This window comes from Canis lupus, chromosome 7, assembly GCF_011100685.1.
Source record: "Canis lupus familiaris isolate Mischka breed German Shepherd chromosome 7, alternate assembly UU_Cfam_GSD_1.0, whole genome shotgun sequence".
Classification (NCBI taxonomy): Eukaryota; Metazoa; Chordata; class Mammalia; order Carnivora; family Canidae; genus Canis; species Canis lupus.
The window spans coordinates 34,756,339-34,782,327 of record NC_049228.1 but is presented as its reverse complement, the minus strand read 5'-3'; the positions used below and the strand labels follow the sequence as shown (position 1 = coordinate 34,782,327).

At 37.3% G+C, this 25,989-nt stretch overlaps 1 protein-coding gene across 8 annotated transcripts in view; it reads left to right on the top strand.

Moving 5' to 3' along the window:
* AKT3 (AKT serine/threonine kinase 3) overlaps window positions 1-25,989 on the top strand; it is a 306,203-nt gene that overhangs the window by 104,863 nt on the left and 175,351 nt on the right. Inside the window, exon 1 of one of the 8 annotated variants that reach the window (XM_038542736.1) lies at window positions 5,310-5,431. The exons of 6 other annotated variants lie outside the window; for them this stretch is intronic. Coding sequence is in view for 1 of the 2 variants with exons in the window: in XM_038542733.1 (XP_038398661.1) it covers window positions 8,593-8,614 (22 nt within the window). In the remaining variant the exon portion in view is untranslated. Of the gene's footprint in view, window positions 1-5,309; window positions 5,432-8,577; window positions 8,615-25,989 lie in introns of those variants that run through there. One more of the 8 variants, XM_038542733.1, reaches the window with a different exon arrangement.

Sequence of the window (25,989 nt, the reverse complement as noted above, 5' to 3'; positions counted from 1 at the left end):
GTAGAAAATAGGACAACTGAGTAGTACTCGGTGAGGAATAGTCTCAACTGTTCTTTGAATTCTACTGGTTTTTTTCCCCTTATTTTCCCCTGATTTTGCCCTGTTTCATCTTGTCTCCATTATTTTTGGGTATATGTAGACTTTTTCATTTCAGGACCTCCTGTCTCACACAACATTGGGACAATGGCCCAGAAAAGCATTTCTGAATCATTTGAGGACGATGTATATGTATGATTTGTTGTATCTGACTTGGAAAAAAAAAGGATGTGGATTTTGTAGGAATCAGTTTCAGATGAAGGTTCTTGAGAGAGACAACTGTATTTAAATGGAATTTTGTAGTGTCATCGAACAAGAAGCCAGTGAAAATATTTGATGCATTGTTGTACCATTTCCCGTAGGGGCTGGTAGTCGGGTTATGCTTTTATCTTCTATCTGGTTCTGAAAGTAATGGTGAGGTGTGGAGGCTTTGAGTGTAGGGATCCGATCCTTGAATTCAATAACTACATAAAGTGGGAAGTATTAACGTGACCCAGTGGCTTGTCTAGAATTCTGAAGAACATTTAACTTGTAGTCTCAGATCTGGAGATGGAAGGGCAGTTGAGTCAAAATCAACTAGGTTCAAAGTGATAAATTCTATATTTACCTCTACTGTGACATATAGAAAAAGAAAATAGCTTTGAAAGCCTGGCTTTCTTTTCCTTTTTTTTTTTTTTCTTCTTCTTTTTTTCTTTTTTTCTTTTTTTTTTTTTTTTTTTTTTTTTGAGTAGTGACAGGCATCTATGAATAGTGATGAATTCAGGAAAGCTCCTAGGCTAGACATTATCTTGACAGTTGGCGGACAGATGCTTCTGATTTGAGTGTGAGACTGAGGTATTCAGAAAGCACTTCAAAATACTCTCCCTATGCCAGCCAACTTTGTTTTCCTTATATCAGGATTGAGTTTTTAGCTGCTTTACAATAATGCTTCTTGAGCTGGTCAGATATTTATGATTTGCTTATTTTGACTATAATAACACCTAGTTGATTTTATAAATTGTCTTTCAGACCGTATTACTACTTGTAAAATGATGTATTTAAAAAAAAAAGGACAACAGATAGACACCAACAGTTTCATTTTGAATATTTTAAATAAAAATTGGAAATGTTAAATGAAAAGTAGCTTTGATAATTTTGAAAAAAAAAAAAGTACCCAGATTTCTTTCATCTATTTCTGGAGAAAGATAAATTACTTCCTAGACAAAGTATTTATAGTGATTTGTTTTTATGTTACATATTTGAGGTAGGATTTGTCATGAAATTTCTTTTTCTGAGTTGATAACTTTATTGAAGACATGAATCTTCACATCATTTTTCTGCATTTAGGAAGAATTTTTCCTTTTCAGGTGGGGATTAGACTGGGCGTTCTCATCCAGGTTTGCTCCAGCTTGGAATTTGCTCATCTTGTTCATTTGAAAGAATGTGTTGACTCTCTATGTGTAATGTGAGGATCCTCTATTTAAAGGCTTTTTGGCCTGGGAGTATGAGGGTCACTGGAAAAGATGTCTTGTGATTGGGGAGTGCCTTTTGTAAAACAAATTCTGGTAATTATATTGTTTTTCTCCTTTAGCATTTTATTCATGTGCATGAACTCAAAGGCGTGCATGGAATATATTTTAGAAAAATAAAAAAATTAGATGGAGCTGCTTTGATGGAATTGTAAATATAGGTTCTTTCTCCTTCAACCTATATATCTTTTTTTCTTAAAGTTTCATATTATAGTGTGTTTCTCTTATGATAACAAGTTCAAATGTAAGCATACGTGCAACATGATTTCAGCAGATATGTCAAAACATATGCATTGTTCTTAATGTTAAACGTTTTGTTCATGAGAATGACATAACACCTGCTATGACCTTTTAAGCTGTATAAATTTCAGTGACTGCAAAATTAAAATGTATTCATTTCCAAAATGTGTTTGGAAATTATTTGGAATGTTTTATGCTTGGCTCTTTTAGAGATTTTTATTATGTAATATGAAGAGATTCAAATCTAGTATAAAAATGGAAGCATATCATCATGCCTGTATTTATTTTATCTTTTAAAAAATGTTATTTATAGGGTAATCTCACCTCTGATGTTCCTTGTCCAGGAGCAACAGATAGCAAGCATTATCCAATACTGCACTAATAATGTTTCCTTTTAGCACTGACAGCCGTTGATTCTATGCCTATATTATGCGGATACCTTCTTTAAGAAGGCAGGATAGAATAGGGTTATAATGAAATAATAAATTTTATGGGTTTGTTAATTTCTTTTTCTTCCATGATATAAAAAACAGTGAGAAGATATAAGAATTGTAAGAGTGCTAGTTATTTATCCTTGGCAGCCCTCTTTGCCAGTGGAATGTGTTACAGCATCTACTTTGAAAGAATGGTTTGTATGCTTATTTTTTCTGAAAGATATACCGTGAGCTAGGAAGATGTTAAAAAAATAAAAAGACAAGTTGTGATTACATTTTGTGTTGTCCCAAACTGCATTAACATTCATTGCCTATTACTAGTGTATAATTTTAAAAGATACTTGTATTTGAGGAGAGTATCTCTTTAACTGGCTAAATTCTTCTTTTAAGGCAATATTGTGATGTTACCAAGTCTGTTTTTCTCTCCTCACATCTTTTAGATCAGCACAAGTAGGCCACATCAGGTTGAGACCTGATACAGGATAAAAACCTCAGAACTCTTAAGAAAATAGTCAAGCAAAGGAAGATTGCACTTATTGTGTTTTAGTGATATTGGACCTTGCTCATATGTGATTTAGTACTTTTTACTAATGAAACGTGTTTTTTGACTGTTTTGTGTGTGTGTGTGTATGTGGGGTTGGGGTATCTTACAAAAAGATTTTAAGTTCCTTAGTGGTTGAGACTGCCTGCCTGCCTGCCTGCCTTCAGCATGGTACCATTTATAGCTAAACAGTTGCTTTCGTTCTTTATGTGTCCCTTCACAGTACAAGGCAGTAATGTAAGAATTTACAATAAGTTCCATATAGCAGAGATTGGCTACATAGTCACTCAGTCTCTGTGCATGCCATCACCAGCACCCCAGCAGGAGTTAGACCATATTTCCCAGCTGACTTAATGGCTGGTTTGGCCAACAGGCCCCCTTCTGGCCTCTGAATTGTTAGCAGCATTAAGATACGCCACTTCCAGCCATGCCTCATAAACATCTCCTGTGTCAGTTCTGTTCCTCTTGTCCCTTCTCCTGGCAATCATAAGGCCAAGGAAGGAGTCTGGGTCCCTGAATCACTGCCTGGAAAAGAGCCACCTATGGAGAAGGTGCATTTGTTTGACTTTATGTGAGCCTCAAGTCAATTTTGGTTGTGTTTGCGAGTAAGATCTTGGTGTTTAGCTCTTTCAGTAGCTCACTAATACATTCGACACTGGTTAGAGTGAATGATTTCATTTATTTAAAATTTAATTCTCATTTGTTAGTAACTAGAGGTGGGAGTCAAGAAAGGGAAGTGGAACTGAGGAGTGAGAAGTTGAGTGTGACTCCACTTGGAGGGAGGAGTCTGCATGGAACTCAGTGAGGGGAAGCAAGTGGGGTGCTGTGTTAGGAAATTGGTAGGAACAATTTAGAGCCTGGAATTGTAATATAGGCAAATTAAGAGGCCGTCCTTGGGAGTTGGAGATATAGGAGATGTTGTGAATAAGAAAATCAACTCTGAGAGTTGGAGAGGTTTTTTTTAAAAAAGAATTTACTTATTTATTTTTAGAGAGAGAGAATGAGTGAGGAGAAGAGGGGCAAAAGGAGGGGGAGAGCAAGAATCTCAAGCAGACTTCACACCCAGTGCAGAGCCTGATGTGGGACTCAGTTTCATGACCCTGAGACCGTGACCTGAAATCAGAGTTGGACACTTAACTGACTGAGCCACCTAGGCGCCCCTTGGAGAGGATTTTAAAAACACTATTAGTTGTTTAAAAAAGAATTTTTGCCTCCTCATTCCCTGTGCAGTTTTTTTTTTTTTTTGGTTGCTTATTGTAGGTTAATGAATATCTTGACACAACAATGATATTCAGAAAATGTGACATATTTAAATGAACAGAGGAGTTGCCAACCTATATATCTTGTGTGCTGTGATTTAGATTCATTACTTGAATTATTTCCTGAATGAGTCATTCTGTTAGGTACATGAAGATAATTGAATTATGGCCGTGTTTTATGCATATCTTTAATACAGTATATCATATTATACAATGCCTAAATATAGGTGAATATACCTTGTGTTTCAGACATTAAAATATTGGATAGAATATTTAAAGAGGAAAACATTCAACAACTCATTTTACCAACATTTACACTTTATATTTTCAGTTGTTAGCTTTTAACTTTTTGTGCCTCACAACTGGATTTTATCACCCAATAAAGAAAGCAAATGGTAAAATATTTGTGGCTTAGACAGCTTTTCAAAAAAGCTTTAAAAATGAAGAGCTAATAATATGTTAGTTAGAAATATACTACATGACTGACCTGATATTTCCGATTTTCATATCCTTTGTAAATGATAGTAAAGAGAATATGTGTTGTTGTTAACTTAGGAATACCCATGTCCTTAGTCTTGCCAGTGGTGGCAGTGGCTTTAAGAGGTAAAGGTTTTTAATCACTGTCCACAACTGCTTTAGCTGCACATGTGCTTAGTGCTAAGAAACTATGTGACCTGGGCCTTGGGCATCATTGGTCTGGAAGCAGTGGCTACGTCTGATAGAAAGTTTTCTTTCTTTCTATGCATACCATGCGTCATAAAAAGAATATAGTTCTCAGGGTGCTTGGGTGGTTCAGTCAGTTAAGTGTCCGACTCTTGGCCTTTGGCTCAGGTCATGATTTTGGTCCTGGGATCAAATACCACTTTGGGCTCCATACCCAGCATGGAGTCTGCCTGTGATTCTCTCTCTCCCCCTCTCCCCCTCCCCCCTGCACATTCTCTCTCTCTTTCTCTCTCTCTCAAATCTTTCAAAAAAAAAAAAAAAAGAAAGAAAGAAAAAGAATATGGCAGTCTTCTTTTACCATATACTTCCTCCCATGCATGTAGAAGACCATAGATATGTTGTATGTTCAATGTCTTGAACTCATTATAATTCATCTTAAAAATAGAAGTGCTAAAGGTGATTTATGTTTCCAGGATTTCTAACAAATATAGCATAGAATGTATGCTCTATGGCATATAGGTTAGCTAGAACTGTACTGGACTTGCAGTCAAAAGAACCAGTCCATGCACATTTCCCTTGCCAGCCCATAGTTTTGGTTTCCTAATCTGTAAAATCATAACATTCTAGAATCTGAGTGTTACTAGCGACCTAAGGAACAATCTGGCACAAGCTTACACTCCGATTTCTTTTTTGTCTTTGATACATGGTCATCTAACAAGAAGAGGCTCAATTTCTTATCTCTTCTCTCAGGTACATGCAGTTTGGAAATGGCTGAACAAAATATCTCCCCATTCTCTGTGTGCTGTCTCCTAGGGCAGAGAATAGTAATGGGGATATTAATACCCAGCCTGTCTCCCAGGTTGAGGGGGGGACATTGTGAAATGAGATTGAGAACAAAATGACGTGTTGTAAAAACATGAAGTCTTGGGATTACATCTACTGGGTAGTGGTTTTTCAACTAAGGGCTTTATGGAGGAATGGACTACCATTTATATTAGTAACATTTTTTCCTGTGGTCAACTGAGCCTGAAATCTCTGACAAATAACCTTTGGAGGCTTGTCTATGGTTTGGCCAGTGCTTCTAGTATTTTTTATACTGCCTCATCTTTGAAAATGAATGATCCTCATGCACAGTTTAAAAACTACAGAACAAGACTTTTCTTGAGTAGACATTTAGATCCTTGTTGGGGTGGGGGGTGGCAGGAGTACAGTTCCTATTGTAACTAAAGATTGTGATACAAACAGGACCTGTAATATGGTTACATAGAAGTCATTTATTTACACAGTAGTTCCTGCCTCTCCCCCACCCTGGTGGATTATTACTTACTCTTGTAGTCTGCCTAATTTACAAATTAAACTTTATCATGGATATAAAGATTTACTAGCTGTATTACGGATTTTAGGGAAAAAACATTGTACATACAGGGTTCAGTCCTGTCTGCAGGACAGTCTCTGCAGTCTCAGGCCCCCATGGGGGGTCTTGGAATGTACCTCCTGCAGATCTTGGGGGACACTGCATGCTTCTGCTCTGCAGTTTGTGTTCTTCTTGAATATAGTGTATAAAACTATTCATTGGGGTAAAAACATAACTTTTTCATGTGCTAACAGTAAATGATGGATTCAAGTAACTTCTGCCTATGCCTTAATAGTTCTGTTTGGTGGTTATCAAAACACAAAGCAGTTTTGGGGTAAGTTTCTTTTATATATATAACATATTCAGTGACTTACTCCATAAGGCCTTTAATTATTAGTAATTTTTCCAGTTGTTTAATCTGCTAAGCTAGAAATCTCTTTCTGGAAACATACACATGTATACACACACACTTAACCTGGCCAAGTGTGCTGGAGATGCCAGTGATCTGTTGCTTTATCCACAGCCCTTTCTGAGGGAAGCTCACTGTCACCCCCTGTTGTCTGGGAGGTAAACACCCCTGTCCCAGTCAGGTTGATAAGTGGGCATCTGACCCAAGAGCTTCTTCAGGTGATTGGAGAGGCCAAAGACCGAAGCAGCAAAGCAACAGGGAGGTGAAGCCCTAGCTCATGTTGCAGTTGGAGTGGCCATTACGGGCTGCCCACAGTCTGAGTTTAGTAGGGAACAGCCCCTGTTAGCAAGCTGAGGAACTAGCAGGTAGAGACAATATGACAGATGCAGCAGACATTCTGGTGGGGAGAGGAGAGGGCTGGGGAGAGGGGGGAAGAGAGAACAGATAGAGACCCTGACCACACAGTGCACAGTCCTTGAACAAGACCAAAGGGAAGTGGTGTTTGCAATTTCACAGATCTCTTTGCTGAAGTTCTACCTGCGCTAGCTCTTTTCTTTGGATGAGGTGTTTATACTCTTATATATATATTTTTTGTTTATACTTTTATAATAAATAATCCTCTGCTTGTATTAGCTTCAGTGGGTTTTCTCTCCTGGCATCTGGAAGAGCCCTGAAAGCGCACTGAGGCTAAAGAGAAAATATCAAAGGTGTATCTTTGAAGCTTCCTACTGAATATGATTCTGGAAATACTGTTCTTCCATTTCTACATCATCATAATGATATATTAAGTAATCATTTTTAACTTGTAGGCCCTCTTAATTTTAAATTCTACAATAGGGATTATTATTAATTGCTCTGCTTTTGTTACAGAAATGAGAAATGTATTATAACTGTGGCATGGCTTGTATTTTTGCTGAGGAAGTCCACGTGCTTGGGTTAGTCTTGAATCTTGAAGGCTTGGCTCCTGTTTGCCCTCAAAGTGAGGGCACCAGTAGCCCGCTGCACTGTTTGCCCAGTGCTGTGTCACAGCTTTTGACTAACTGTTCACAAGTATTTAGGAATACGCCATCCACTATAAATTGTGTTACCTTTAAACCTTTAGGGGGACTTTAGTATTTCACATTTAACAAGAGGACCTCCCAACTTCTGTGATTGGGGGTTAGGCATGAGCCCTTAAAGAGATTCATGGTGGGTAAATCAAAATGATGATGCCTACTGGACTTGCTGGTATCCTTGGGTTGTGCAGGTCTAACTTATGCACATTTTCTTAACCTCTGCTTCTACCTGATTTTCCTTCTCTCCCTCTCCGTCTCCTGCTTAGGGAAAGGATAGTCCTCAGAATTGTAATTACACAAAGAAAACATTCTTTCAGAGCTATCATTTGTACTCTTGACAAATGCTTCATATTAGAAAGGACTTTTAAAATAGCCTTAATTTGTCTCTGTGTACAATTAGATTTTTTGCACTGTTATTGAGATAATGAGAAATGGTTTCAGGTAGTTTAGACACTGTTGATGGATTTTGCTAGGAAGCACTAATGATCAGATAAAGAAGTCAAGCTCATCATTCCCTTCAGTTTTCAGATCTTATATTCATATCCAACATCTTAAGTATTGTAACTGAATGGAGCTTTAAGCTTACAAACACTTCCTCAACCTGATTTCCCTAAATGGAACCAAGTACCTATTTATCCAAAGAATGGCTTTTTACTGTGGTGTAATAAAGAGGCCAGTCATTTGATGGCCACGTCTTTGACCCTATTGTCCAAATGATTTTATTCTCTTATTTCTTTCGCTAACTAGGATAGTTACTGTACTATATATATTTCTGCACAGTTTTAGAAAAACATTTATTTTTCTCATTGTGTAGATTGAGTCTTTTTTTTTTTTTTTGACACCAGACAGTATGATGACCTTATTTACATAATAGGATTCACCTAGTTTGAAAGTTTACAGACTCAGACATGTATTACTGGCCAGATAATTCCCCAAACAAAGCATCCGTGTATATGTCAAATCAAATTATCTGTCAGAATGAGCTTTTAAGATCATTTTAATATTTGAAAATATTCCATAAATTGTAAAGCAGCATACAAAAATGAGATATTTTTATCTTAAGGTAAATTGGTCCTTTGGCCTGATTGGTACCATGAAGAGAAGCCACTATACCGGTAATGGATGATAAAGTTTGTATCTTCTAAGCCAAAATAGAGATAGATCCTGGACATTGGGGGAGCTTGTTCAATAGGGCTGTTCCTTCTCAATTTAACTACACCTGCTTTCTTCAGTAGGATCAGTCTTCTAGTATACTAACCATTGACATATGTATTTTTAAAATCACAGATGACTTCAAGCTTGAGTGGGGACTCTTTATTTCTATGTTGACCTAATAATTCAGTAAAGTATTTTACTTTTTCATATCCCCAAAATAGCGATCAGGGCAATACTTGTGGGTACATGTAAATCATAGAAATTCAGACCTATGATTTCATTCCCCTTGAAGTTTCAATGATCCTATGTGTTCTAGTCGAGTATTTCGGTTTTAGAGTGTAGTTTATCGAAGATAAAGACTTTATATTTTGATCTTTAGAGGCACACAGCTGGCATTGAAATGAATTTACTTCTGATTAGAGAAAAACTCTTACAGTTGTTTTTTACACAATATTTTGTCAGAAAAATGTCACTTTGATGTATATTGGACCTTGATAAGCAATGCTGTTATTGATAAGCAATGCTTGATAAGCAATGATGTTATTGAAGACTTTTTTCAAATAGTAGGTGGATTTTTATAGGGTTTTGAAGTAGACAAAAATATTAAGCGAGTTTATATTCAGATTTTATTTTAGATATGTGAAGACTTTTTGACATTATATCCTCCTCCCTGTGCCTTAGCAGGGTGCTTGGCACATAGTACTGAATTAAGTATTTAATAATTGACAGATTTTCTTGGAAAAAAATTTAGGACACATACAAGGAAATTCTTTTAGGTCTAGATTTACTGATATGTATGGAGAAGAGTTACATCTGCTTCAGTGAGATACAGAATTGAACCAGATGGTCTTAATGAAAGATCATTTTGGTGATCTGGTATCTTTGAAATGGGTCCGTAGAAATGTTTTCAATAGCTATAGCTTCTTGTTTTGGAATTTTCAAAATATACCATACCTTAACTTAGCAACACTCTGAACCTGTCCTGGTCGTCCTTCTTTTTTACTGAGTTAAGGAAAAAACATTTTACCAAGTGGACACATTGTTTAATTTTGTTTTGCATTTACTAGATTGCAGTGCGAGGCCAATAAATTAAAGCCAGGCAGTTCTGTTGCTAATTACACACAACTTCTCTTGAGTATCAGATATTCAAATCCATTTTATGAATATGGTAGGGAGAATAACAACTGTAAAACAAAGCAGTGTGCATGTAAGTGACTGTTAGCGTGCATTTCAGAAAGGATAAATGCTCACCATATGGTACAATTACTGTGTCCAAGTTTTCAAATTAGCTTCTCTCATCCTCCTTATTACTGTCTTTAAAAAGAGAGGAAAAAACCCAACATGATTTATCTACTCTGCAGCAGAACTCTTGACGCAAAACAGCAGCCCAGTTCTGTCCAGTTTTTTTTTTCCCTTAGCATAATAGAGGCTGTCGGACTTTTTTATACTAATTACTGTGTGAGCCTCAGATGAACCCCCTTCAATTCACAGGGCTTTGTTAAGGGAGGAGCTGTCAATGTGTCTGCCCGTTTGCAGCTGTGCTGTGGCTTTAGCTTGCTTAACATTATGCTGCTTTTTAGACTTGACAGAAGGGATTTTTTTTTTTTTTTATTAAGGCAAAGCAGCCTTGTAGCGAAATGGTTTAAGCAGCTGCATTGTAGGAAAGCACAAAGAAGTTATTATTGTGTCTGTTTAGGGGGGTAGGGACGGAGGGGGAGATATTCGGCTGCTGTTGATGCCGATTGTTGACTTGCCATCTGCCAGATAGGGAGAAGAAAAAAAATGACAGCTCCAGCAGGGTGTTCAAGAGGTTGTTTGGAGAGACGCATAAACATGTGCAGATGTCGAACTGAATAATGGCTAGAACTTGAGACGGTTTATGATGCTGCTGATGTTTGTGCATATACAGAATGAATGTATGTGTGGATTTGGTTAACCAAGGGTACATACTAATTATCATTGTTTTCCTGCCTCCCCCCTCCCCCTTATTTTGTTAATTAGTTTAGGGACTTAATACTTCCTCTTCCTTCTCTTATGCACGTATAGTTGCGGAAAGCAGCTTCTCCACTAAATGGCAACGCAGACTTTCTGGCTGCCCTGTAGAGATGACAGCTAATCTAGTTGCTTAATACTGGGTGTGAATTGTTAACTGCTAGTGGGAGATTTTGGTTAGGAAGTCGGGCCGGTAAATTGCCATGCTTCTAGTTGTGTACACGAGCCACGAGCAGTTTAACACTCAGTCCCTTCAACCGTTACTTGGGACTGAATGGATTTATTTTATGGCCGACCACTAGGGGTGAGATAGAGAGTCCCGAGTTTATTTTACCAAGTAATTCTGTCCTACTTTGAACTTAGATGGGACTAGCCGTGAAGCAGAGTTACATGGGAACCAGGCCTTCTTGGTTAATACTCTTTTTCTCTCTCTCGATCGTCTTTGATTCTGTAAATGACAGGCGTGCATTGTCATCATGGAGTATTGGCTTGGCGGCAGGTTTCCTTCTGAGCCATTCTTGTCATTAAGTATCAGAGATGTGGTATTGCTGTAATTTTTTTTAAATGCTACGGTCACACTTGGAATGTTTACCAAATACCTGTTTAATCCCTTTTGACTTTAAACACTTGAGAAGAAACAGGGATGTGAACTCTGGTTTCTCAAAGGCGTTTCTCTTCCAGGACACTAAATTTTTGTAAAATTTTATTTTATTTATTTTTTAAAATGTTTGTAAATCTTAAAATCAATCAGTATATGAGTAGAATTAACAAAGAACAAAAAGAGAAGCCTTGACTTCTCTTTCCCCCTTTTTCCTCGTTTGGATTTATATTACCAAAAAATGTGTGTGGTGTAATTATAAAGAATTTTTACTTTGACTTTTGGTAAACTCCTGTTTTCCTAAAACGTTTAGGGTTTTGTTGCATAATTATTAAGCAGAAATGCCTAACGTGTGGTTGAAAGGGAAACATAACTGACAGAGCTTTGTGTCCAGAGTAACGTCTTTCTGAAAGGACGGAAGAAAGATTATCTGTTATTTTCCACTCTTTGTAAAGAAATAGAGGTCAGGTCTATTTAGAAAAACTTTTGAGCTCACTGTCAATTTCTCTTCAAGTGAACTCTAATCTGTGTTTGCTGGAAAGGCTTAGAGACTCAACAGCCACACTGGACCTTGCCTTTGTCTTGTTGTGTTAGTTTTCTCTTTTATTTAGAAGGCCACAGATATGCCCTTGTTTTTGTATGTGGAATTATGTATAAATATTTGTAGTTGCATGGTCAGTGCTGACATCCCTGCTAAGTTTTGTAGGTAGGGGCATTATTAAACCGAGCGAGTGTGATGTGACAGGATGCCACTGAGTGGCTGAACAAAAGCAAGCTTGTATAAGAGCAAACTTGCAGTTTTGGGCTTTATTCATCATGTCTTATTCTCATTTCTTGAGACCCATTGACAAAATCTGAGCGGTGTGGACAAGTATACATGCTAAGGTGATTAAAACATTAAAGGCAGAGCATCTTTGAACTTAACACAGACCAGATTTAAATATCACATCCCTTAGCTGAATGACTTTATGGAAGTACTTTCCCTACTTTAGGGTCAGTCTCTTCACATGCTAGCAGAAGGCCACAAGAAACACTACGCAGAGATCTCGTGAGGACTAAATGAGATGCTGATATATTTAGAATGTCTGGACCCTGTGCCATTGTAGCTGTTAGTATTTTGGTTTTGGGAGATGTGATGCGTATGTAGGTTTGCAGGTCTGTAACTGTTGTGAGTGGGGCACCTCACGGTGCTCTGAGTGTTGCCTGGTGAGCATGCACTGTCCTTGAGGTTGTGTAAGAAATGTAAGGTGCTTTCATAGAACCTATGTCTAGTTATTTATGATTGTTTCATAAATCTAAAGGGAATTTGACTGTTTAAAGAGAATGTAAGAAAACTTTTGAATGTAACTACTTTTGGAGTGTGATATGAGAGAGTATTCAGGCATGATTTCATACTGTATCTTGTAAAATCCTTTTTCTACTTAAAAATTCAGCAAAATAGATAAATTGTATATATTCCTTTAATTCAGTATTAATCTCATTATTTTCAAACTACCGTTTTTCTCTGCTATGGCCAACACTTAAGCTGTATTTGGGTTATGATTATTTTTAAAATGAGATTTTCAGACACATCACAGTGACTAAATTTAATGATCGTAGTGAACAAACAACACTAAAAATAATGTTTTATCCTCTTGTGGAGTTTTAAAACATGATGTGATCGTCCCAGCTCTTGATTTTGCAGATGGAGACACTGATGAGGCTCACGTAGTGCTGGGTGCTGGGGTGGCACAGCGTTTTCTGGAGGGGAAGAGGGTGGCCAGGGCCGGCCACAGTGTCGGTCAGATCAGCATAGCCTGTTTAGTACCCACATGTGTGTAGGTGGTTCCGCAAAGTTTGCCCTTTAAAAACAGTGTTTTTCTTTACTAAGGTTTCCTCCCTAATTTTAGGTGAAGAGTCCAGGAATGCTGCACCTGGGAGTGCTTGCCTGATTTAGCTGTTGAAGTGGTTAATAGGACTGGGTATAGTGACTAAGGACTTCTGTTTTGGTTTTGAAGAATAAATTGGTTACACTAAAAAACAAAACAAAACAAAACAAAACAAAAACCCTCAATCTAAATGCTATAAACACGATGCTGGCTTCTCAGAAGGAGATTTTCACATGTAGTAACACATGGTGATAAATGCCAGTGTTCATATACAAATAGTTCATTGTTATCGTTTAATTTTTTTATTTTTTAATAATGGCATGTTTACCACAAACAACTTCCAGGACCAGAGAAGCAGAAATATCCCAGAGTCCATGAAATGTAGCGTCACAGATTAGGAGGAGACTCCCACAGTGAAGACCTATGAGGGAAACCGGTACTTGGTGTGTTTTCAGGATAATCCAAAAAACCTGGAGGAGCTTCTAGCGTTAATGATATATAGATGTATTTGAATTGTGCCTCAGAAAAATCCTGCATGAATAGTAATTTTTAAAAATATTGGCCAGTATGTTGAAAACAGAAGAGTATTTCTCTGTCTGACATATTCTTTAAGGCATCTTGCTAAATGTTTTGGCTTAAATTTTTTAATGTGTTTTAGTTTCAAGAAAATCTGATTAAAGATGTTGGTAAACTTGGTAGCACTTTTTAGAACAGAAGATGATTAAGATACAAAGGCAGAAACCGTGAAGTTCGTGTAGTTTTTTGGCTGGGCAAGTCACTTATTTGCTTGAGACTGGGACACAGCATCAAAGTTCATAATTTTATACTTTTAAGTGAAAGCGCATAGAACAGCAGCTGTTGTTTCCTGGCATCTCTCTGAGGAGATATTTAAACTTAAGTATATATATTTATTACAGAAAAGAATTTTATGAAGTGACCTTCTTTCCCTTCTCTGCATTTACATTATGTTCCACTGACTCTTAAGCTAATTCTTGGTACTTTTTGTTTTAGTAAACTAGGTTTATGGAATGTAAGAATTTTTTTTCTTTGACCTTAAACTTTCTGTAGTGTAGTATAGTATAATTTAAAAAGAATAAAACTGTTTAATTCCAGTAGCACATATTTTAAGAACCTCGTTTACTCAAAGTTATGCCAGGTACTGGTATAGTTCCTGAGAGGAGAATCATCCCTTAACCTGGGGAAGCAAAGGCTTTTCTTAAAAGTAAATACAAATTCTATGTAAGAGTGTATTTTCACTAAATGGAAACCATATGTCAGTAGATCTTACCGTGTAAAAGGAAAGCTTGGTACTTACCTGCATATAATAATTTTTATCTCCCCTCAGGAGGTCACTCACCATAAGATAGCTCTGTGGTTTGGGCTGGGTTTATTGTGGGACATTGGTGGTGTGCTGTTGGATGGTCACTGTATTATGTAGGGCTAGTTAGTGTTTTGAACAGCCTAAAAAAAAATCTTTGATGAGTGAATGCCAGAAAAGTTTTTTCCTACTTTGGGTGAAATAGGTACTTTATGAGGAAAAGGAAGAAATCACCCAGTGCACGTTGCATTAGGTCTAGGAAATTTCTTCATGGCCTGTGGAGAAATTTACAGTTTTAGGAGCAGTATGAAAATGAGGTCCTACCCATTTGTCATTTGTCTTATATTTTATTAATCAACGAGGGATTTGTAATAAAATCCTTTTGGCTATTGGCTGCTTGTAAGAAGATACCTGATCACCTCTGGTTTGGTGCTGAATATTAATCTCTTTGAATTACTCTATCTTTACTAAAAGGTTCATATGTTCTGGTGTCCTACAGTTTTTATTTATTTTTTTATTTTTTTAAGATTTGTTTATTTATTTATTCATGATAGAGAGAGAGAGAGAGAGAGGCAGAGACACAGGCAGAGGGAGAAGCAGGCTCCATGCCAGGAGCCCGATGTGGGACTCGATCCCGGGACTCCAGGATCGCGCCCTGGGCCAAAGGCAGGCGCCAAACCGCTGAGCCACCCAGGGATCCCCCTGTCCTACAGTTTTTAAATAACAAATTACAGAGTTCATTATGACAGAAATGTAATAGAACTTAGTATTTATATAATGCAGAATCATTTATATCATTTTTCATTTCATTGGATTTTGAATGACTTTCATGACATACCTCAAGTCATTTTCCTTGATGATGCCTTGATTTTAAGATCTTTCCTTTCAAAGTTACCAGAAACACTTGAGAACACACTCCTATGCCTGTAGAGGTACAGATAATGATGAGGAAAGAAATATTCATGTATAATGAGAAATACACCCATTTCAGGTTTTTTTAGAAGATCATTTTTATTGGAAGGGTAGGTAGATTGTTTTCTGAAATATCCTGTCTATGTGTTAGGTAATACTGCCCTCAGAGGGCCAAGGTAAGTAAATTCATTTTTAACATTAAGGAGCAGCTCTTCTGCTCTTTATTTGATCGATAAGCTTACTGTGAGGAGAGGAATGGACTTCTTTGAATAATTGAATAGTGTTTGATTTGGTCTGTTCTTTTGAAAATGTTAGCTGTCTCCATACTTGGGGTGCTGAGCACATCAAGCCCATTCAGTCCTTTTCTAAGAACATGAAGGCAGGGGACTGGCCCCAGATTGCTACATTAGATCAGTTTACAAAGAGGCTAAGAAAATTACCTAGGAAAGTTGAGATGATTTTACTTGAGTATCTTTTGCTTTCTGTCTCTTGGATAACAGATGCTCTGATGTTCGAAATTATTTGAACCACACTTTTGAATATCTAGCCACGTTCATTGAAGTGGAAACATTATATTCCCTTCCGTTTTATAAACTTAAACATAATCACATCATTACAATACAAATCAAGAATAATTAACTTCACTGCACATGTAGCCATTACATGTAAATATAAAATGCACTACAGTTGAAATACAGTATCATTCCTAAGTATTTATGAAAGCCTAACATGAGTGTTTGGTTTAAGGCATATCCAGATTCAGAGTGGTTTGAGGTTAAATAATTAACTTGCACAATAAAAAACTTGCACTTTTGACTGGTGTCAAAGTAATGAGTTGTATACTCTTGTGTTTGCTTTTTGTATGTGCTAATGTTTTATGAGATAATTAACTTGAAAGAAACATTGAGATGTTTTGTAGTAGATCCAGTGGAGTGCTTGATTTTTTTCCTCCATAGTTAATAGATACTGAATCAAGAAAGACTGTTTCTGTGACAGCAGCATTATCATTTGTAACAACAGATTTCAATTGGTTGAGCATAAATGATACATAACTCATTGTTATCGGTAATAACATGGGATGAAAATAGGATATAAGCAAAGTGGGTAACAAAAATTGATATTTCATTCACAAAGACCCAGCACCTATTCTGCTCAACTAATGTGGAATAATGGTCCCGCCAAATGAGATTATAAATTCCACCTTATTTTAAATACTACACTTTTGTTAGTTTATTTTTTATTTTAAAGATTTTATTTAGTTATTCATGAGAGACACAGAGACATAGGCAGAGGGAGAAGCAGGCTCCCTTCAGGGAGCCTTATGCGGGACTTGATCCCTTGACTCCAGGATCACACCCTGAGCCAAAGACTGACACTCAACTGCTGAGTCACCCAGGTGTCCCACTTTAATATGTTTACATGTATTAAGCACTCACTGCATCTTTTTTGTGTAGCCATACTTTATTCATTTAGCAAATGCTGTGTAATGTTCCGTATTAGCCAGATGTTGTTCTGTGTACTTCATAAATATTAATTCATTTCTTCTGAACTATTGTCCCCATTTTCCAGAAGGGGAAACTAAGGCACAGCTAGTAAGCAGTATGCCCAGAGACACACAGCTAGTTAGTGGTAGAGTCGGCGTCTGAACTTTGGACTTCAGAGGATGTGCTCCCCACCACTGTGATACGCTGCCTCCTTCCAAGGGCTTGAGCAGTATGGCAGAGCAGGATTTTGTTTACTTCAGGAGATCTTATTCAGATCTCAACTTTGTCCTTTGCCTGTCAGCAGTGTCTCAGGGCCTCAGCATGGCTGTGCAGGGTGAGGACACCCTGGCCCCTGTCTCTCCGTGTCACTGAGGGGAGATCTCAGGAGTAAAGCCTGAGCACGTCTCCTTTATCCCACCTATTAGCACTTCTGTTCACCACTTTGCTGTGAGACAAGTCACGGTCAGCCATTGCCTAGGAAAAAACGTAGGTGTTGGGAAGGCCATGGATTCAGACCCAGAATATCAGGGTTTGTGGCTTGATCATTTTGGGGTCTTGTGCTACTGGAGATTTATTACAGGAGATACTCCCATCGGTCGTGGTCTAAGAGAAAACCCTATTCTGTTTTGTTGGGCTTTATTTTACGAGGCAGCAATTAGAATATAGGGCTGGGAGGGTTGAATCACCTGAGGGTTTTTTCAGATGGCACAGGCCTCCTCCCTAGGTGCTACTGCCACTCCTGCCAGCTGCCCCAGGGACCCACTGTGATGGCTGTATATGCTGCCCATCCATTGGTGTGTTATAACAGAAATGGGCTGAGTTGTGCTAGGTTGTGTTGGACTGAGATTTCTGTTTGAGTGAGCTTTTCTGACATGAATGTGCTTTACATAGAGGTAGGTTTATTTATTCAATTAATGGATAAATACCAGCCTGCTCTGTGGTAGGTGCTAGAGATACGTGGTGAGTAGGTTGCGTTATGTACTCCCTGCTTCCGTATCTGATACTCATTGAGGCTATTTATTGCAGCACATATATAATGTAGGAAATTACATTAATTTAAACATTTAGAGAATATGGTGTGGCAAAGTGAAGAAGTTGGAAAATGTCATCTTTTAAAATTTGTCCATTTCTTCAAAATTGTTTAACGTTCTGTGGCCCTTGCTACTTTGTTAAATAGTGCAAGAATGACTGAGTGTTTAATGCAGTGTGTGGAGTTGGAGACTTTTTGCTATCATGCAGAAAGCAGATTAAAAAGAAAGCTCTGCTTTCACAATCTACAAGGGCGTAAATGTAAGCAAAATAATAATTTAGCTCACATTTAACCCAGCAGGAAGCTGAGTGCAGATTGAGTAATTCTCCACAACATATCTACTGCTATGTAAACTAATCTCATGGTTTGTTCTTCATTAAATTGCCAAGATGCTATTTTTCTGTTGGCTAGTTTCTGTGGATGCGTTTTGTTCTCTCTCATTCTCTCTCTCTCCATTCACCTTGCTTTTCTCTCAAAGTAAAACTTAATGCTGTAATTGCATTAAGATGTCTTATATTTATAAGAATAATTGGTAACTGTCACATTTTAGGTTTGAAGTGTAATGTTTTCGAAAAACAAAGGGAACCAGAGTTGTTTGATTAACTGATGTATAGAATACCTGGAAACAAATACCATAGTGCTTAAAGGTGAGTGATCATTGTGCAGTTTTCTGGAAAACAGAAGATGAGAAAGTAGGTAAAGTACCAGTGGGCCAGCCGTTCTGACCTTAGGAAAGGCTGCACTGGAACATCTGTGGTGTTCAGTGTGGGAGTCCTTTTCTCATCACTTGCTTCAGCTTCAAAGCAAAACATGGACCCCAGCCTTCTTTAGTAAGGAGATATGAAAACTATACCTAATATAAAAATGACAAGTTCATGCATTATGCAGTGGAAGCACAATTTCTTGACTATAATATACTTTTCAAAATAATCATGAAGGAGCATATGTGGGAAAGCAGAGGAATGTGGGTACATCTGGAAAACTTTTAAGGCATCTTGGAAGCACAATGCAAAATCACCAAAATTGTAAACACCTTCCATCTGGTCAGTTGTAGTGGTAACATTGACCAGTACAAGAGCAGACAAATCTCTCAGTGACCTTATGTGACAGGCAGACAAGCAGGGTGAAATCATCCTAAACATTTGAGTGTTTTGCAATATGACCTCATTAATCAATACTGTGCAGAAAACCATGAGAGAAAAAGACTGCACAGGCGGGATCTTGAAACTTGAAAGGCTCAGGTGTGTTCTACGTTATGTTAGGTGAAAGAAGCATCCTAAACTATTACCATGCCTCTGCTTATACTGTCATGAGGCTTCAAAGAGGAATGGGTACAGTGCCTGATCCCAGAACCAACACAGCAGCAAACCAGCTAGCTCTTCCATGAAATGTTGAAGGATCATGTGCTAGTAACTTCTGCCTCCCCTTTCCCCACAGGAAGGCATCAGACCGCAGTGTTACTGAGCACCATTTCCATAAGGCCCAAGGGTCCCATTGGGAAATGCCAAGCATGGAACATCTTCCTACCCCTCCATGTGACTTCTTTTATCATGAAGAATGACAAAAGACATGGGAGAGTTTCTCATCTAGCATTTTAATTGCTCAAAGCATCCACTTTTTTCAGTTCTCTCTTCTTGCAGCTGCCCTCTACACTTAAAGCTCTGTGAGGCAGGTCCTGTGGCTGGATCCTGCATTCTCAGTGCGCGTGTGTATTTTGATGCTCAATATATACTTTTGAATGAATGTATCTATTAGAAGCCCATTTCCCCCAGTTCTAAATGAAAGTGTTTCAAGAAGCTTGTTCTTTGGGTTGTGATTCTTTGAGCTATGAGCAGTACCTGAAAATGAGGGAGCAGGGCAGGAGCCTGTAGTGCTTTGGGTGGTGTTGTAGACCCCATTGAATTTCAGACTATTGAAACACAGCCAGCACTGGTTGATGACAGTCAAGGAGATTGCACAGATGACACCTCAGAGTGTGACACTTTTAATTTGCCCAAGGGCAAGGTAAGAACATGCTTGAAAGGACTTAAAAAAGGGGAATGACAACCCAGACCTTTGGGTTTGTAAGAGCTGGAATACCTGATCAACATATATTTAGTAAGCTTGTAGAATGTAGAAAAGTACTTCCATTTTTTAAAAAATTATGTTTCAGATGGTCCCTGTGAGTTGAAAAATTGTTACTATGCTAGCTCATTGCAGTGTAGAAAATACCAACAAAAAAAATTCTTAGGGTTATTTTCAAGACACTTGTAAGAGAGGACGATGATAATTTCAGTGAGAGATTGTACTTCTTTTATTCCCTGAGAAACATTCATAGGGCTTTTACTTAGAACTAATTGGAATGGAACACTTGCAATCCACTATATAAAAATGGAACAGACAATTTCAGAGATTGCAAATGTTTTGTTATGTTTATCATCATACATTTCTGCAGTAACTATATCTGGCTTTACTATATTTACGATATTTAAGACATAGCACACTATTGTGAATTATATATTCAGTATTTGTAGTGCTAATAATTACTTGCAAAAATCTCCTAATCGAAAAAAGATTCCACTCTATTTTCTTTTAGATAGTTCACATGTGTAAATTTGGTTGGCATCGGTCAACAAGCAACTAAATACTTAACTATATTGTGAATCATGAAAATCGACTTGACACTTGCTATTAATATTAAACCTCTTTTTTTGTCTTAGGTAAAAATTGTCCCATGAGACTTTCATTTAAGACTAATGCTTTCTTAAAGTCCTATAAATTAATTTAACTGAAAGTTGCCATCTCTGGATTTAAAAGCTATTCTTGGGAAATTTTTAATTATTTGATTTTCACAATACTGTGCCCTGTATCATTTAATAAAAATAATTCAGAGAGATCTAAGACTTTAGCTCTTTAAAAAAAAAAAAAAAAAAAAAAAAAACTCTGATATCCTACCCCTGTCTTGAAAAAGAAGTATTAAAAAAAAAAGAAAAGAAAAAGAAGTATTAAATCAGTGCTGTGTTTTGTTGTGGGATAGCCCTTTCATTTCTTCAGAGAATTCAAGTTTTATATACGCGACACCAGCTAAAGAGACTTTGTTTTTTGGGGCAATAGAATACATTTATTACCCAAGTGAGGCTTGTTGCCTCACTTACGACAATATTCCTGAATAATGTACTATGGTAATATATTACGTGGAATATATAATAATTAGTGGAATATATAATGTAAGGTTGGATATGAGTTTTAAATGATATTGCCATAAATGACAATGATATTTTTAATAACAAAATCTAACTCATGCTGCGCTCAGGTGGGCGCTTGCACATCTTGTCCTTTAGGTGGGCACAGTTGTGTTTCTCTGATTTCAGATCTGAGTTTGGGAGTAGAGAGCTTAAAGTTCCTAAGGCTGAGATGTGGAAGAGCCAGGCATCAGACCCATACTGGGAGGCTGGGAGGCTGCGAAGTCCTTGCCTCCGAAGCATTGTGTTATCCTGCCTAGAGCATTCCAAGGGTGAGGCAGAGTGGGGAAGGAACTGAGGCCTCACTGCAGAAATTTCTTGATCCTATATTGACAAGGACTATTTGTTGTGACTTTTATTATACAATATGGCATTTGTCTTAAGTAAAGTTTCTTTGGTCTGAAAATGTGACCCATGTGCCTTAAGCTGCAGTGGTAACATGGCCTGCTGCTTTTTTGTATAAATACTATTAGCTCTCCCCCTCTATTAATAAAGAAGGTGTAAAGAAGTTATAGCGAGTGTGGATATTATTCATATTCCCCCTCTGAGATAAATAATAATGTATCTTAAAAATGTGGATTGTGATTAAACTTTAATCAGGAGAGCTGAGCTTATAGTTGTTTCAGCTTTGTGATGATAACAGTGGTGCCTCTGTCCGACACGCCCATGAGCATATCCTCACCCTCTTCTTCAGGGAGCGATTAGCTTGGGAAGCCTATGTGATCTCACTTGTGAGTGGCTGTTAGTCATTTTAAAAGCCATGTCACCTGTCTTGTACAGAAATCAGAACTCCTGATTTGTTTGCAGTACAACTGTTGATAACCAGCATCTTTCATTTTCTTCATATTTTATCTTAGGAAAGTAGCTTATTTTGAAAATGATGCTTCAGTGTTTTGTCTAATTAAGTTCTAAATGATCATGTGTGTAGGATTTGTGAAAAACAGTGCTACACTTGTATAGGCTTCTTTTCAATTGGATTCTATCTATATCTATCTTAATGACATCTTAGTTCATCTACCTAATTGTGTTTTTAGCATAGCACATGATTGTGGAGGCTAGGCCTCCAATAGATGAATGAGTATTTCTGCACTGTTCTCGGCTAGTGCAGAATTGACTGCACATCTGATTTTCTGCTTCTTGAGAAATTAGAGTTAGGACCAGGTTCTAGAACACAGCCTAGCCTTACAAACAAATGAATGCATGAACCAAATATTTATCGACACAGTTCATTTATGAGGATACCAGCTGATTCATTTCTAAGGGTCTTTTTTCCATCTGTAAGTCTGAACAAATCTAGTCAGTTCCTGGTTATTCTAGATGTTAGACCATTTGAATGTTTTCATCAATCTCTTTTAGTTTTTAGACATACATTCCTAGCTCCTGCTTTGGCACTTTTTTGATGATTTCAGCTTCTAAAAAATGCAAATGTGATTCTTATTGAAGTATTAATGAAATAATCTGTAGTATGTGAGGATTAATTTAGGTTGATTCATTTATTATCAAATAAAAATGTAATTTGAAGTTAGGTGAGTAGTGGGAAATGAACCTGTCAGCTTCATCAGATAACCTTGAGTTGAATGCATATTGTTAATAAAGATGATCCACTTGAATACACTATCAAAATATTGAGGTACCGAGTGAGGATGAATTTAAACTCCTACCATCTCCCATCTGAGATGGTTATTAAAGATTTAAGCCTGAAAGCCAAAATATTATTTGTACTCAGCTGGGGAAATCAAGAATGTTCTCTGTGGCCAACATTCACTGAAAAACACTGAGGTTTTTTTATTTATTTGTTTTAAGAACCTACAGGAAATAAATTAAGAAAGCTGGCAAAAAAAAAAAAAAAAAAAAGAAAAAAGAAAGCTGGCAAAAGTCCAGAACCTGAAAGCATTATAACCAAGTAAACTGAACTCTAGTAGACAACCTCCTCTAACCCCACATTTGACAAATAGCATTCTTTCCTATTGATAAGAGCAAGGTAAGATTTTTTTCCTTTGCGTTTATAAGGTATTAACTATTAACTATGTCTCTGTATTAGTGATGCCAAGAGCTTAATCAATAGGGGGTTTTTTTTGGTTCTATAAACAAGCCTTTGGTTAAAGTGCTAAGAAACTGCAGTAAGTTTTCTAGGGCTGCCCTAACAAATTACAACAAATGGGTGGTTCAAAACAAAAGACAATGGCAAAATCTCTCGTAGTTCTGGACACTGAAAGTTAGAGATCCAGGGGTCAGGCAAGGCCATACTCCATCTAGAGGCTTCGGAAGAGAATCTGTTCCTTGCCTTTCCAGCTCCTGGGGTCTCCAGGTGTTTGTTGGCTAATGGTATGGCACTGGATCACATGGCCTTCTCCTCTTAGTGTGTCAAAAACCCCCTCTGCCTTACACTTCTACCCTCCTGCAGGGATATTTGTGATTGGATTTAGGGCTCACTCAGATAATCCAGGATAAGCCCTTCTTCTCAAAATCCTTCACTTAATCCCATCTTTTGCCATTTTAGGTGGTGTTCCCAGGTCCCAGGGATTAGGGTGGATACATATCTTCTGAGGGGTCACCATTCAGCTCACTACAGAAACCAAACTATCAGGATTCTTATTGGGAAGTGTATGTGTTTTGATATTGGAAAGGGCCCTCTTCAAAATACATAAAACCTTCTGCCAGGGAGTGTGAGAGAGTTGCAAGGACCCTCATTAAGGTAGATAAGAAAGTTGGAAAGAGATTGTGCTGGAAATCCTGTCCAGGTGTGGCTGTGGCGCTTTCTGCAGGTTTATCATGACAATGCATGTAAATGTTGAATTGATACCCCATAAATGCTGTTGCTTTTTAAAACAAGACTTCCGCCCTGTTACAACCAAGCTGTGTGTCTTAAATTAGTTGAAGCCTATGGGCTATAAATATAAAAGTATGATACAGCTTGGTTTTAATACAGCATGTATAAATTTAGGTGTAAATGCTATGTTTAAAATACAAGATGTGGTTGACTTTTAGCAGTCTATCTTAAAAGGACTGGTGGCAGAGAGAGCACCTTTGTTCTGGGCATTTAGCCCCATAAAAGCAACGACTATCTGGCTGTATTTTTAGAACAGCCTGAGAATATGTTCCTTATCCAGACTCTCACTGCTTCAATTACCGAGTCAGTGAGGAGAGTGTTCAGATCCTTTGTCAAGACCAGCTGGACAAGAACCTCAAGGCTGCAGGAACAGTTCTACCTTTCCATCAGTGGGCATGGTGTCCTGCTGTGGTAACATGGAAAGCTATGACTTTTTATACTCTTGAGCTAGGAATGTTCTTCTTTTGTTTTAGGCCTAGTAGGTGGCAGTTAAGCTTTTTTTTTTTTTTTTTTTTAATTTCTACCTTGTGAATTTGTGTCCTTACTAAGGCCCATTTCTGTGGCAGAAAAAGAATCCCTTTTCAGTTCCTCTTTTGGAACTAGAAAATAAATATTTAATTAGGCCAGCACATCATGCAATTGTATGAACTTGACTTGAGAATGTTAATGGGAACCTATAAAAAAGGATCTGCTTTCAGGAAGTATTCAGAAGCCTCTGAATTTTAAGGGGTATCTGAAACCTGGTATAGTACTAGAATACAAAATCCAAGAATTAGAGTCCTTGTCTTTTTTATTTTTTTGTCCACCACTATGTCTCCAGGACCCAGAACAAATAAATAAGTAAATGTACTCTAAACATCTTCTCAGGAAGTCCATTCATATTATAAACAACAATCAAAAATCAAGAGTCTTAAAGTTTGAGATCCAGTTAGCTCCACATGACAGTACAATTGTTGACTTGATTGAACTGAAATCAACTCAAAATTGTTAACCAAAATTTGTGGCAAATAATAATATTTTTTATTTTATTAAGAGTGTAAATTTTGACTTTTCAATTTTACTCCTGTGTGAATGACTACTGCACTGTCTTGGTGTAATGTATTATGTGTCAGGAAGACATAACAGATTGATTTTTAAAAGAACTTTTTGGCAACCGGAAGTCTTGCTGGAGACCACATAAAATATTCTAAATTTCCCAAGATTTGTTTAACCAAAAAGATAGAAGATTTATGTGATGGTGTTTTGTGTCTTTTGACTGAGCATGACAGCATTAGTGGCTGACAGGAAATTATTCTTAGAAATGAAAACTTGATGTTTGTTTCTTTTAGTTTCATATTTCTTGAATAAGTGTTTTCAGTACTTTGCTTAAATAAAGAATAGTGCTGTCCCATTTTTCTTTCAAAATTTTTAGACGAATTTATTTTGTCCTTTGTGTAACTATTAAGCTATTGCTTAGTTTTTAGCCTGATAGACTTAGAGCATCTTATACTAGTATGAATCTATTGTTTTATAGGAGCATTTGAAATCTAAATATGACATTACTAATTAGAGGTTTAATGTCTAATGATTTTAGATTTAATATAGGAATCCATAAGTAAAAAAATACAATAAGTAAATAATAAGTGCAATCAAGAAAGGAACTTGCTTCATCTTTGTAATGGGAACTGTGAGTGTAGTATTCTTTTTTTTTTCTTTAAGATATTATTTATTTATTCATGAGAGACATACACAGAGAGAGGCAGAGACACAGGCAGAGGGAGAAGCAGAAGCAGGCTCCACACAGGGAGCCCGATGTGGGACTCGATCCCAGGGCTCCAAGATCACACCCTGGGCCAAAGGCAGGCACTAAACTGCTAAGCCACCCAGGGATCCCGAGTATAGATAGCATTCTTGTTTTGCAAATTTGGCATGTGTTTATTAATACCAAGGCCATGTTTTTTTCAGTAAAGCAAAATGAGGGAGGGAAGTTAGGGTTTCTTCTTTTTCTTTCCCTTTGGGAGGGAAGTTAGGGTTTCTTTTTCTTTCCCTTTAAGTGCCTTTTATGTGCTGGGATGGTATTTGTATACATCTCTTTCATTTATT